A 14,294-nucleotide genomic window follows, 5' to 3' on the forward strand; every position below is an offset into this window, starting at 1 on the left:
GAGGAGGAGGAATAAGGTACTTCATAAGGGCCATATTCCTCAGATGAAAACAGGAATTCTTGATGATAACAAACAATTTGCCCTTAAGGGTGAGCTGATCATCAAAGGCTACCCCTAAATTATGCACATTTGACACAAATTCCATATAGTCAGGACTGTACATAATGCTATAGGACAAAACTGGAACAGATGAGTTATGAACAGCAGTGTGAACAGTCATGGTGATCATTCTGGGAGTATTGCATTTAAGACAATTACTGACCATCCAGTTGTGGATTCATTCCATATCTAAACTACTCTGCTGAAGTTCAAAACAAGACCTTAAGGGAAGGAAAGGAACACCTGCATGCCATCACCACAACAATGTCATTACTATCTTTCCCTCAAACAACATCTACTGGAAGGATGTATACAGCAAAGAAAAGTGGATTTAAAATTGATCCCTGAAGCATATCACAGGTCAGGCAGTAGGAAGAGGGGGCATTAACTCCAGACACTACCTTCTTAGCTCTTCTACAGAGGTATGAAGTAAACCATTTCAAGACAGTGACTGTGATGCCACAGCAATGCCTCAAGGAGTTCAACAGAATCTCATGCTGAGTCAGATGATGAAGGGCATAGATTAAACAATGATACTGATCTCTCACCTAAAGGAGATCATTAGTATCCAGGTAAGGGTAGTCTTAATACTATGTCTTGACTGAAAAATGATGGAACAGGTCATAGTCAAGTATAAATTCAGTAACACTTGTTCACAAAAGCATTCTGCAGCAAATAAAATTAGACAACTAGATTAACAGCTCCCTTCCAATGTCTTCCAAGACTTTGCAGTTTTCTCAAGAGTTTTTCTTCTGCTGTTCTTCATTATTGGTCTGTTTCTACAGTCTTTGGATAATTATTTAAACAATCCTTGTATCTTGCTAAAAGCCTCCATATCTAATACTTCATGAGATGTCTTTTTTAAGAACTGACATTCATGAACGGACCACTGGACCTTGCTTACTTGTGCTTTGTGAATACATACAAGATGCTTTCTGATGTAAAAGTGTTCCTGATAAACAGTATAAGCAAATTGTATGTTCTCCAATACCTTTTTTTAAGAGGGCTGGCACCCTCCTTAATCTCTGTCTAGTTATTAAATGGAGGGGTTGAGGGGCACCAGACTCACTTATAAACAATGTATACAGAAAACATGAACTATTATTAAAATAGTAAATGCTGAAGTAGCACTATTACAGAATGATTCTGTACTGGTCACAGTCAGTGTACATGATGTCTTGTTATTCTGCAGTTCTTCAACAGACTGCCAACTGGTAAGTAGCACTTGTACTACTAGCATAAAGTTTCTTACTTGTGTAGAAGTTGCAGCACGACCCAATGTTCTTAGCAACTGCCAAACTTTACATACTCCTTTTCATGAAATATCAAGCCTCCAAGTTTCTTCTACAGAGAAAATTAATTTCTTCTGCTCCTTGTGGGTATGCCTCCGACATGTTCTCATACAGCACTCCCCAATCATATGCCATTTGTTGTTTTATATGCAATACTTCACTTGTGTCAATAAAAAAAGAGATTGCAAGGTCTAGCCAATACATCCCATATGAACCTCAGCAAGCATTATCAGTCCTGTATTACTTAGCAACAATTCTTACAATGATATGTTCAAAGGTCCTGTGATGGACAGGTATTATATCCAAGACAGATCTCCTGTCTTGTGTCCACTGCTAGGTAGGGCAGAATGTAGCTTCTTGGGAACCCAAATTAAATAAAGCAGGAAGTAAAAGGATACATTATGAAACCCTGACTTACCAGACACTGAGGAACTACACTGTTGAACACAAATACCTGAAATACCAAAAGGGCTGAATCTCCAGCTGTATTTTTGCAGGTGGCAGGCACCTCTACATCCTCCATATTTACATATGCACCAACTCGCAAAGACATGAGATAAGTCCCCCCCACCCCCCCCGAAAAAAAATCCCAAAAAGAAACATTGTCAGTGCACACTTAGAAACCACAGAGGTAGTGTTTCCTTACAGAATGGCATTTTGTTTCTTGGCATCTTCTGATTCAGGGACTTGATGCCTAGCGAATTTAATCTTGAGCACATGTAGATATACCGTCAAAAAGGAAAGAAATTAGGAAGGAAAGAAGAATGGAAGTTTTGTTAAGCACCAGTAAATCTAGACATTGCATCAGCAACCACCTCCTCAGGCAAATTGTTAAAACTCCTCCACCACCCCATCAATAAAAATGTGTTTTATCTTCATATTTTACTCCCCTGTAAAAGTTGTCTCTTTGTAGTAATCCTGAAGAGTTTATGATCCTCATGCAACTCTTTCAAACATTTTAAGACCTGTACCAAGTCATGCTCTCCTTTCAATATTGCAAGTGGGAGCAGACCCATTTCTCTAAGTCAGTTCTCAGAGTTTGCCCTCAGTACTTAACAGTATATCTGTTTAGGTGCATTCACTACAACTGAATGTAGCATTCTAGTTGTCGCCTACCATGCTTCAGATGAGCATGTATTTCTTTCTTCTTGTAAGCAGTTTGCCAACCAGTATAACTGGAGTTTCATTTTTTTTTTGCCTTGATAATCCATGGTTTATAATGTCATATGTTACTGGTGCTACTTATCGGACATTTAAAGCATGTTTATTAATCTAGACTACTTGTAAGAAGAACTACCCTACATTTGCTTTCAGTTTTAGCTACAGCTTATGACCATAAGTGGAATTCATTTAAATCTTGGTGCTTTCAGCTGTATCCTCTTAAAAAATAAGGAAATGAGGAAAGGAAGCCGTCAAAAATGACATCTTAGAACTATTACATGAGGACTTTCAGTACTAACCAAACAAACTTCACAGCAACCTCCCCCTCACCAGCGGTCTCCATCTTTTGCCAGAAAGCCTTCACACTTTCCTCTGTCACAAGTAAATGCAGAACCACTAAAAGAATCTGTAATTCTTCCTCTTGTAAATCCCCATGCTTCTCTGTCAAACATGCTCCATTTAGCAGACCTACCCCATGTAGCTACTGCCTGGTCTGCAGTCTTCCTTCAAATTATACTTCTATACATCCTCCATAGTGTCAGATGCTCCTTACACAAAGACATTTACGGCCTGTTTCCACTTAAAATCTTTACCATTGCTATATTCAAAGAATTTCACACATCCATACAGTATTGCTAATACTTCAAGTTCTGTTCAAACATTTTTTGTGCACTTGTTAATGCCTTTGACTCATAGCAACTGGAGTATTCTCTTACAGGATCACAGCTCCTTTTCCATTTTGACCACCTACTATGCACCACAACTGGCTTTTCACATTTAAAACTAAAACATCTACAAGCAGTTTGAGAATTTAGAAACTTCTCTCTGTTCCTACCCAGGCTACATATTGCTCCAACAGCTTTCTTAGTAGCAGTTATCTCAGATACATTTGGCACAAATTTTGTTGGACACATCATCATCCTGGAAACCTTTTTAATGCCTGCCTGTCCTCTGGCACTGGCATTTGTACAGCTGCTCAGATTTTGTTTACATTAGGTTTCCGAACTTCTGACATTAGAATATAATCCATGTATTTCAGACCTGTCACTCCAATTCCACATTGCTCATAAACACCTTGAAATGATCCTATTTTAACCTATTCAGTTGAAAGCAGGCAAGGAGAAACATTATGCTGTAGAATTGGAAAGGATACATCACAAAGCTGTATTCTTTCTCCATAAGTGTTTAATTTGCAAGCAGAACAAATTATCACTGAAGCAGGGCTGTATGAAGAAAAATCAAGGCATAAAAACTGGAGGAAGAATATTCAACAACCTATGACATGCTGATAATACCACAAAACTGATTAGGAGTAAAAACTGAGAAAAATCTGCTTATGAAGAATAAACAACATAGTCTCAAAATGCATTTGCATCTTAACCTGAAAAAGACAACAGTTCCCACAACTGGTTAGACCAATAAATGTATTCTAGAAGTCAAACAGAAACAGTAAACAACTTCAGTCTGCTTGGATCAATAATCAATATCTACACAACAAGCAAGTCAAGACATCTGATAACCCACTCCTGGTAGAATGGCCATGAAGGAACAAGATAAAAATCTGCAAGTGCAGAGATTTGTATTTGCTTATGAAGATTTATCTTGCCCAACCAAATCAATGGTATGTTCAACAAGTCACATGGATACAAAAGTCAGACACAGAATAAACATGACAGGAAGAAAGCTGATGTTTTGAATTATACTGCTGAATACTGTGCCTACCCTGGACTGGCTGAAAAATCAATACAATTAGTATAGCAGAAGATAAAAGTATTTCCTAAAGGCTCAGACAGCACACTATCAGTGTTCATACTTCATAAATATCATGGAAAGAGAAAGATCAAAGAAAAGACATCATGCTTAGCAAGGTCAAATGCCCAAGTAAAAAAGAAAGACCGGCAATTTGATGGAGTGATGCCATAACTAGAGTAATGGATGTCCTTCCTTCAGTGATCAGTCATCTTGACTGAAGACAAAAAACACAGCTCAGGAAGCTATCCACAAAGTCACCATGAGGCCACACCACATCAATAACGTGATAACATCTATTTAGCAGATGTGTTAGAGTCTTGCAAAACTTTCCTTATAACTAAAGGTGTACTGGCATGGTTTCATTTTAATCCTTCAATAACTTATGCAACAGCTCTTAGAAATATCTCTGGTAATGAAGAAATACCAGAAGAGCACTGCAGAATCTATGCCTTTCTAATGCAATATTAAATGCATACAATTTGTTGGGGATTTTTTAGCTAGCTCTGCCAGAAATGAGAAGTTATGTACCAACCATAACGCTTTGATGACTTTGTCTGCGGCTTCTTTTCTTTACCATCTTCAGGGAGCCGATCAAGCGGCTTGAGCAAGTAGGTAGGTATAAGGGATAGCCCAGTACGAAAGGCAGCCCTTTATACTACGCAAAATAACATGCACTCCAGTAGCGGCAAAGGAGCTAATTGCCTGGGCAATAGAGAATTTCAGACTAGACCAAGTCAAAAGAAAGAAGGAGGGATAACTGATGCAAGTGGTAGAAGGACTAAAGGCTCGTTAGGGTCTTGTATATAAAGGCGTAGAGAAATCAATGTCCAGGGAGGATGGAAAAGAAGTCTCGAAGAGCATATGAGAATGTAATGTTGTTCCATGGAATGTTCTTCAAGGTGTTAAGCTTGTCAAAAACAAGTTGTCAATCTCGGGGTGGGGAGGGTGCAGGAGAACTACCCTGGCACCCAAATCCTATGGAATGGAACAGAAGGTGAGAACTGTTGAGGCTCTTTCTTGTCTGCGAGCAAAATGTCTTCGGGAAGTTTCAAATGTATGAGGAGGTAGAAAAGTGGTGGCTGAAATAACAAGTGTCTTTCTTGAGAGCTTAAGCTGTTAGCTGTAGCTGAAGCTTGGTTGAATGTTGAATGGTCGAGAGTACAAGCTTTCGTCTGTCTGAGTTCGGCGAAATTTCAGAGGTGATACAAGTTTTCATCTGCAACTAGGCCGATAGACTGAGAAGGCCTTTGGCGTTTTGTGCATAGGAAACAACAAACAAGTGATCGGATTTCCTGAATTGTTTTGTAACTTTTGTTCCAATCTGTTTGAGATAACATCAAAGAAATGACATTTGTTCCAATCTGTTTGAATAGTTTTGGAAAATACAGGGACCCAGTTTGCCTGGATTAAGTCAACAGGCTAATTTGTTCGTATGAAGGGATTAGTTCACGAAGATTGAGTCTGAGCGTTCCAGGAAGAAAGCTTAAATTGATAGAAATTGAAGTCCGTATTCCAAGTCCTCCCTGACTAATATTAAGAGGGGAATAGAGTTTCAGGAAAGAATAGGGAAGAACAAAGGGATGTCTTTCTGGCGTGAGGAGGATTGATGTCAGGGACTCCAAATGAGGCTTCAACACCCTCTAGAGATAGACTTTGCTGAGAGGAATAGGGGGAAAAAATGTTGTGATTTCAGGAACAAAACATTTTTTGAAATAGAAGAATTGTGATTCTGAAACCGGCTATTGAGGTAAGAGATAGCAGCCAACTGAACTTTGACTGTGGAAGAGGAGCTGCCTTGGTGAAAGGATCATTAAGAAATCCAAAAACTGCTTGAATCCGGAGCAGTGAAGGAAATCCTCCTAAGGCTTTAGCCCAATAAGAACATGCTTCCATCTGAGTTAGTACAAGAAATGGGCTAGAGGGTTATGTGTGATGAGTCAAGCTGGGATGCTGGGGAATAGGAGCAAACGCTAAGGGTGGATGAAGAGCAAATCCACGCTGTGAGCAAGAGAACTAGTGATACCCGGCGAGACAACCTGATTGAAGAATCAGGAAGATCTGGCACTGGGTGAGGCCAAAGGGGACAAAAGGAGAAGGCATAATGAACCCGGTGAAGAATTAATTTGGTGTAGCTACCATGGTGGCTCTGGGTCCAAAGGCAGAAAGAAAAAAAGGCAGCTTCGACAACTGAGGGATAAGAAGAAATGGGAGGTGCAATGGAAAGATGAAGAATCAGAATGGCTCTCAGAGCTGCCTCAGGAGGGATGGCCTGAGGATGGGGGATAGCTCAAGAAGTCTGGGGCAAAAATTGCTTCCACTCGGTAGCCAAAGATCGCAAATACGATGAGGTATGAGAAGAGCTGAGAGCCATCTGGGATTGTTGATTTTTGGGGTCGCGAGGCATGAGAATTGTTTTTGTTGAAACGGTCCGCTAAAATGTTATGGATTAGGACACGCGTACTGCCTTGCCAAACCTATGTCTATTCATGTTTGCCAAACTCTGAGCCACAAAACTCCCACTGATATTGTCCTCTACCCAGAAATACATGTGGAGGGAAGGGCTTGCCAGGAGGAAAGCACCTGTCCCTAAGGGAAGGAAAGTCGAGGATCAGCAACGGCAAAAGCACTGCGGGGACATCTAGGACATGTGGACGCATATGGTATAATAATGCCCCCTACCATCTAGGAACCATCCTTCAGCTCCTGATAATCATCCACCCAATCAGGGAGGCATCCAGAGGGGGAAGGCTACCAATCCCCACTTACAGAGTGTCTGGTAATGAATGTACCATTGAAGAAGGCATTTAAGCAAGATGATTGGTGTGAATCTGTGGGGTACAAAGTCCATTGTGGAAGCCACCTGTGAGAAGTGATCAGCAACAAAGGCCATTGGAAGCGAGCCAGGGGGCCGCAGCCAGGAAGAATGAGAATGGCTTACCTTTACCAGGCTTCTGCATCTAGAACCATTCTTGCCTTGTCCTGAATGCTAGATAGATTGGTTGATCGACTTTGAATGTCTTTTAAGTTTTGATCTGTAAGGGTGAGGAATAAAGAGGTAGTATTTGAATTTTCAAGCGTGACATGAAGATAAAATTGGATGATAATGCCCATTGAGTTTTTCGGAGCTGGAAAAAGCTGATGTGGCTTGGAGAACAAAGGATTTATGTGGTAAACTGATTACTTGTTGCAGTGATGATGAGTGAGGCTAGAATTTAGGTTGCCGGGAAGATACTGGAAACACCTGAATCCTTTTGTAGTGAGGCAGGCAGGTGCGAATACTGCTGAGGGCTTGGAAAACACTCTGGGGCTGGGCGTCTCAGAGGAGGACTGGCTCCCATACTGGAAGTGACGTACTCTGGGCGATGTAGTGAGAAATTTGTGCGCGCCTGTGTTGTTTTTGCATATGACTTGATGAACTGACTGCGGAGAGCATCCATCTGTCCTTCTGTAAGAAACAACTTCTTGAGACTGAAATTCCTTATCTGAGATCTTGTCTTGGTCTGATCTGTACCAAGGATGGAACAAAATAGATTATGAGTAATTCAGATCACTGAATGATCTACCAAAATGGCCTGAATGCTCTTTTGTGGAACATTTAAAGACTCTGTAACTTTGCAATTTCCCCTTAGTCTGAGAAGTTTTAACCCTAGAATTTGTGCAAGGCTGGGACTTTGTTTTGAAGAGGTTGGAAGGGAATCTTCTGAGAGAAGGGACCATCTCGAAGCGACTGGGAGTAAGGCGATAATTGGGCTGACATCATCTGTCTGAGGGAGGGAACGCCAGGCTTCTGCACAGCGCTTCTCTTTGAGTGAGGCCCCAAGGAAGGCTCTCGGCGTCTGTTATCTCCCCCCCCTCTGCCTCTAGAGTCAGGACTGGGGCTTTCGAGGGATGTTCTTAGGGACCAACTGACCTTGGAAGCTGCCCTGGTTTGTTGGACTCTGCCTCTAATTATGTCTGTTGGACCCCCCGTGCGGAGGGGGTGAAGCTGACCGTGATTATTTTGCTCCCTCTTCAAAGCCGGGGTAAGTCCTGCTCTGTCCTTCTCAACCTACGGCAGAAAGCCTTCTGCCGTTGAGCTGCAAAATTTTTGTCAACGCTTCAAACAGAGCAGCAAGCAGCTGAACAGATCAAAAACACCCTACTACCATCAAGGGAGTACCTTGTGGCCCGCCCGTAAGGATCTGCAAAATTATAGAGCAGCAATGGAGCTTCTTAGTTCTAAAACTAGGCCTTAGGCTGGGCCCTACCATTCTAGCATTACCTGCTGAGCTAGTAACAAAATTAAGGGTCTTATGCTGCAGTTTAAATTTTTCTGGAAGAGCAAAGCTGTAGGACACTGTACGACTTCACATTACCAAGCTGGCTCATTAGCACAGACCTCGGAAGTGATTATAGGTCCATCCGGCTAGGATCATAGTCGATTGAGGGTATAAGCTTACGGGAATTTCATCCATATCCTAGAGTCCTTATAGAGGACACCCTTATAATGGAAGGATCTAAAGGGAGGAAGCTTTCTGGTTTCGGGCTTGGTGGCAGGGAGAAGGCCTCGTAGAGGAAGGCCTCGAGTGAGGCAGTAATTAAATTCGGGGGCAGCCTCCAGAGACAAGGGGTCTGGGAGTGGAGAGGATCAGAGAGGCCTGGCAATAACTCGCATAAGCCTCCAGAGGCTCAGACTCCCCTCAGGAGGTGGAGATCCGACTTCCCTATGTTCTCTGAGTTCTAGACTCATCAAGAGAGATCCCAGCTGGGTCATCTTTCCCTCATCTCTTGGAGTATCTGGATGTCTGAAGAGGATCTCTCCTCAGAGTCTCTCATCTTAAGCCAACTTCTGAAGTGATGAGTCTGAGTGATGAGGAGATCTCTCAGGAGAATCATCCTGATAGGGGGATGCCTCGGTCGGGGGGAAACCTGAGGCGAGGAGAGCTGGGAAACCTGAGAAGGAGGTCGGCAGGGTCCGGGGATAGAAGGCTGGGCAGGGAGATATCGACAGAGGGAGATGGCTGAGAGCTAAGGGAACTCACTGCTGGCAAGAATCAGTGGTCACCAGGAACTCACCTCCAGCGGGAACCCAGAGAGAACTGAGGGAGCGAACCAGGAACTCCAGGACCTAGGAAAGGAAAAGGCCGAGGCAGTGGAGAGAGCCTGGGCCTAGTCAGGCTCCAAGGAAGAGGGGGGAAACAGAATACGGACGAGACGCCTCTCAGGAGACCAGGAAGCCCAAGGGAAACTCGAAAAGGAAGGTCTCTAGAGAAGATATAGAGACTGAAGGAGCAGAGAGGCTGAAAGGGCAGCAGGAGTAGAAACTCCTGTTCGTAGCTCACCACCCAAACTCTGGGTAACAACATGTGGGGTAAGTAGCAAGGAGTGTGGGAGGCGGGGGTGCCTGTTGAGACGGTTTATGTAGCATCTAAGCAATGCCTACGGATTTTACTCTGTGCCTGACCCTTAAAAAGCCTGGATGACCTCTCTGATGCGCTCCCGATGGGATCGTGGATGACCCTGCTCCGAAGAGGAGAGGATCCGAGCCCAGAGAGGGAGGGAGAAGGAAGGACCCAAAGCCTCCTCTCAGGGGAGATCTCGGCCGCGGAATGTCCATTGATGCTCGAGGAGTCGGCTAACGGCCAGACCGGACCGCTTATCGGCGAGTGGGCGGCCGATACGATGTATAAAGTAACGGGGCCGAGGGAGCCGGAGGCGCGGCGCATTAAACCACACCGGCCAGCTGGGGTGGCCGGTGCCAGCGGGCCAGTCCAGTGCCCGAAATCATGCTCGGCGGCACCGTATACCGATCGAATGTTATGATAGATAATGATCAGGTAGGGCTCCAGACTCCCTGAAACTCGACTCGATTCTGAGTTGAAAATCGGACCCGCGAGGGCAGGGCTTAGGAACAGGCCTTGGGCTGGAGACTCTTAAGAGTCTTAGTCGACGGAGAGGCCTCCGGGTTTAAGAAGGCCCTCAATCCTCATCCTCACTCTCTCTGCTGGACTCGCTATCGGCTAAAAATGACATATGTTAAGAGGAGTCCTGCGGTAGTGGCAAACCCAGTAAGTAGTGTCGCAGTGTAGCCTGTCTGTGGGTCAGAGACTCTTTCGACAGCACGGTCACACTTCCTTAAGCCTTGAACCCTTCCTAAAAACACACACAAACACACACACAACAAATGTCCAAGAAATTCATTATAAGAAAATTGTCTCAAAGACTCTACACACACAACACACACACACAGGGAGTGGGGGTGGGTGGGGTGGAGAAGGTCTGACTAAAAGTTTTTAGGAGATAGTCAGAAAGTCAGAATGGGATCTAAAAAGTAGTAAAAAACTAAAAAAAAAAAGTTTTAGAAAAAAAGGGCAAAAACAGTAAGTAAAAAACCACTTACCAGGAGTTTTAAAGGAGGACTCTAGGGGGACCTCGCAAACGAAACGCAGCGAATCTGGGTACTTACGGCCTTTGCATCATGGGATATGGGGCTGCCTAGAGCTGACTCTAAAAGCTCTCTCGAGCTTAGAAATGGAGCCGAGGCAGGATGGAACCGAACCCATCAAGCAAGAATGAAGGCGAGATTGACAACTTAACATCTGTGGTTTGCAACTAACAAGAAAAAAATTACAATTTGGTATTCTTTCGACATCTGTAAACAATGGATCATGCTCCTTCGCATTTAGTTTATTCAGACCTTGTGGGTTAATACAATTTAAAGTTCCACTTTCTTTGTGAAAAAAAATGCTATTCATTGTTCTACTGGCTCTAATTGCCTCTTAATGATTCCCAAACTTTTCCTATATTTCAATTCCTGTTCATCTCTACTTTACAGAGCTACAGGTACATCTCCTCTGAGCATATATTACTGACAATCCATTATGTATTATCTGAATGTGATATTCTCTTTGCAGATTTCCAAAGCCTGTAAAAGCATCAGCATAGTTATGCAGAATATTACTCCTATAGTTCTGTACAGTTTCATTCTCGGCTGGAGTGCCTTCTGTGTGGAGTCTGCATGTCCCTGCCATGGTCGAATGACGTTTGAAAGACATGCAGGTAGGTGCGTGCGTGAATGGGTGTGCCTTATTTGAAGGTTGGGCATCTGGCAACTCGGCACCATAAAAATCCACTGCCAATCATTACCAAACCAGAGTTCCGCTGTGGCGACTCCTAAATGGGAAAAGCTGAAAGAAAGACTGAGTTCTGTACAGCATCTAAAATGCTTCTGTCATTAACCACTCATTGCTTTTCTAGTACATTTGTTTTCAATTCCTAACTTCTCACAAGCCACATGACCAGAAATATTAGGAAAATATAATTAACTGGTATGATCTGAAAAGGAATCTTGACTTTCTTATTTTTACATGTATGTGCCAAAAATTGGTGGCCAGAACTGGTGAGCTGTATACAGACAGCTATCTGTTCACAGCCAACTAGCCCCATACTATAATACACTTTGCATCTGTGTCTAGTTTAACTCCCAAACTCTGTCCATATGTTCTCAGTATTTTGTTCCAACAATTTGATATGCACAGTTGTCGTGCTTCCTCCAATGTGCCTTCAGACATCAGCAGTACCAAGCAGCTCATTTTCATATCGCTGCTCAAAAATATGCAAATTAACTTCAGTATAATTAGTTTTGCCTTCATACATATTATTGAAATAGCATTTTTAGCTTAGGTTCTGAAGATTGATTAAGTGCAGGACAATGCTTCCTTTACGGTTATAGCCACAGTTCTTCCCACCTCGAATTAAAACTGCCAAGTGTTTATCCGACCTCAATTTTTCTTTTTTTTTTTCAGTTTTTCATATCCATTACAACTGCAACACATCCTCACTGTACTTCGCATGTGTGTCTTTTTATTTAGATCAAAAATGTTATTTAATTACATTCTTTTCATCAGTTAATTCTTTTGTCTACTAGCAATTTTACCTGCTCTACATGACACATCAACAGCTTTTGACAAGGTCAGGTCTGTTCTTCTACAAGCCTGTCCCTTGTTTCATCATTTCTTATATCACAAATTATTATCTCTCATTAGTGAATCATACAACTCTCCAAATTTACGATTGTTGGCTTTATTATTCAGCTCTGTAACATAAACAACCAAAGTCTCTGTATGACCATTTGCTCTTGTAAAGGACAAATGTCTAACAGATGGCAAAGTAATTCTTTGTTGACAACTTCTGAATGTCTCTATAAATTGCTACTTTATCTTTCTCCCTCCCTCAATTTAAATACATGCAATGATTCTTCTTTGGTGATATGTAGGAACACAGCATACTGGACGTTTTCAGGCTTTTCAGATGATCCACTTACTCTGAGGGAAGGATCAAACCTGGATCCAAAACTTCCAATTTTCTGCCATAACTCCTCTGCAGCATGAAAATTCCATGGGAATGCATGAATCACACTTCCACCAGGCATTATAATTCTGTATTTTCAAATATATTTAATTCATTCTTCACTTCTGCAGATATGTTTCTTCAGTTCTGCTGGATATTTCTAAAATTCTGACACCATGAGATTCCTAGATGGCCAATAAATAACACAAAGACACCGGCTATGTGGCATTGTTTAACGGCATGTTCAAACAGAGATTTCTAGAAGAGCTCTGTACTACATGCCACTGTGTATCACCATAGCTTGCTCTTCAGCATTAAAGCTACATAACTCATATATATCAATTAGTTCCTCTTCATGTGAAAGCTGTGACCCCCACACCTCATAAAATATTTTTAACTCCAAGATTGCCACTGACAGAATCAAGAACCTGGAAACAAAGTTGTGTTGGACTTTTGGACACACTTACCCCCATTTCAAGCTACAATCAATCTGGCTCCCAATACCCTGGACTTGATTCATCTGACTCAAATGACAATTCAACTGGGGATCAGCTGCTAGTGCAAATCCCCCTGAGGAAAGATAAGTAATGATGTGGAAATATTTAAACAGAACACAGACAAAATACCAAGACAGAGCTACTACATTTGTATACCAAAAGGAATACCCTGGGATTCATTAACACCTACACTAAGTGTACACTGTTCTGAGTGAACAGACGACAAAAGCAAAACTCACACCGTCTTCCTCCTAATTTCAGGTTTCCTACTGATTTTCTTACAATCTTAAATATCGAGCGAGATTCATAAAGGTTACCAAAAAGTGTAGACTACATGTACACTTATTGTAATCTTTCTGAAAGACTGGAAAGTACAAAAATGTGGTGGGGATGTTCTTAAATCTGATCGTGTATACTTACTGTAAGTTTTAATGAATCTGGCTCTCAACTTATGTATACTTAAAAATAAATTAACAATAAATAATTTTTCCATACTTACCCAAACTATTTCATTTTAAGTGATGCAAGTAGAGAGCAGCAAAAGAAGCAAACCGTTTGCTCCAAATGATGATCGTGTACTTGGATAAAATATGCTGTTTTTGAGATCTTAGAGAAAAGATCTGATATAATAGTTAAGATAGCTCTTCACTTAATAATAACACTAATAATAATTAATATTTATAATAGTGCTGCAAAATAGAATGCAGTGTTTATCAATGTTTTACTAGGGAATGCACTGGTTTATGAGACAGTGTCTAGCGTTCAGTCCAGAATGATGTAATACTTACAGCAATATTAGGCTCAATCAGGCGATACTGCAGCTCTCTGGCTTTTTCCCACTGACCAAGAGAACAAAGATTCTGGAGATTACATAGTGGTTCTCCCAGAACATTAGCAAGTGCACATACTCCTCCAACAGCACCTGCAAGAAAAAAAAAAGAAAGTACAGTACTGCTAATTTAAAACACAAGCTCTACTGCAGAGACAAAACACTGTGCTCAAGGTAGGTATTCAGTGTATAAACATCAAGAGTCCATATGCTGTCTTCCTTCCATCTAGAGACAGAAGCACAGTAAATATGTCTGTGCATACACATGCAAGTCCAATTTCCATTCTCAAACTTTGCTCAGTGTGCCAAGTTCCAACCATCAGCTTAAGAATTCTC

General features: G+C 41.9%; 1 protein-coding gene across 1 annotated transcript in view; it reads right to left on the reverse strand.

Moving 5' to 3' along the window:
• The window catches only part of HOGA1 (4-hydroxy-2-oxoglutarate aldolase 1), a 531,655-nt gene that overhangs the window by 168,289 nt on the left and 349,072 nt on the right, over nucleotides 1-14,294 (reverse strand). Inside the window, exon 6 of the mRNA XM_044056230.1 lies at nucleotides 13,918-14,051. Within this exon, the coding sequence (XP_043912165.1) occupies nucleotides 13,918-14,051 (134 nt within the window). The remainder of the gene's footprint in view (nucleotides 1-13,917; nucleotides 14,052-14,294) is intronic.

The sequence above is a fragment of the Protopterus annectens genome, chromosome 14.part0, assembly GCF_019279795.1.
Source record: "Protopterus annectens isolate FY-2018-M chromosome 14.part0, PAN1.0, whole genome shotgun sequence".
Lineage (NCBI taxonomy): Eukaryota > Metazoa > Chordata > Ceratodontiformes > Protopteridae > Protopterus > Protopterus annectens.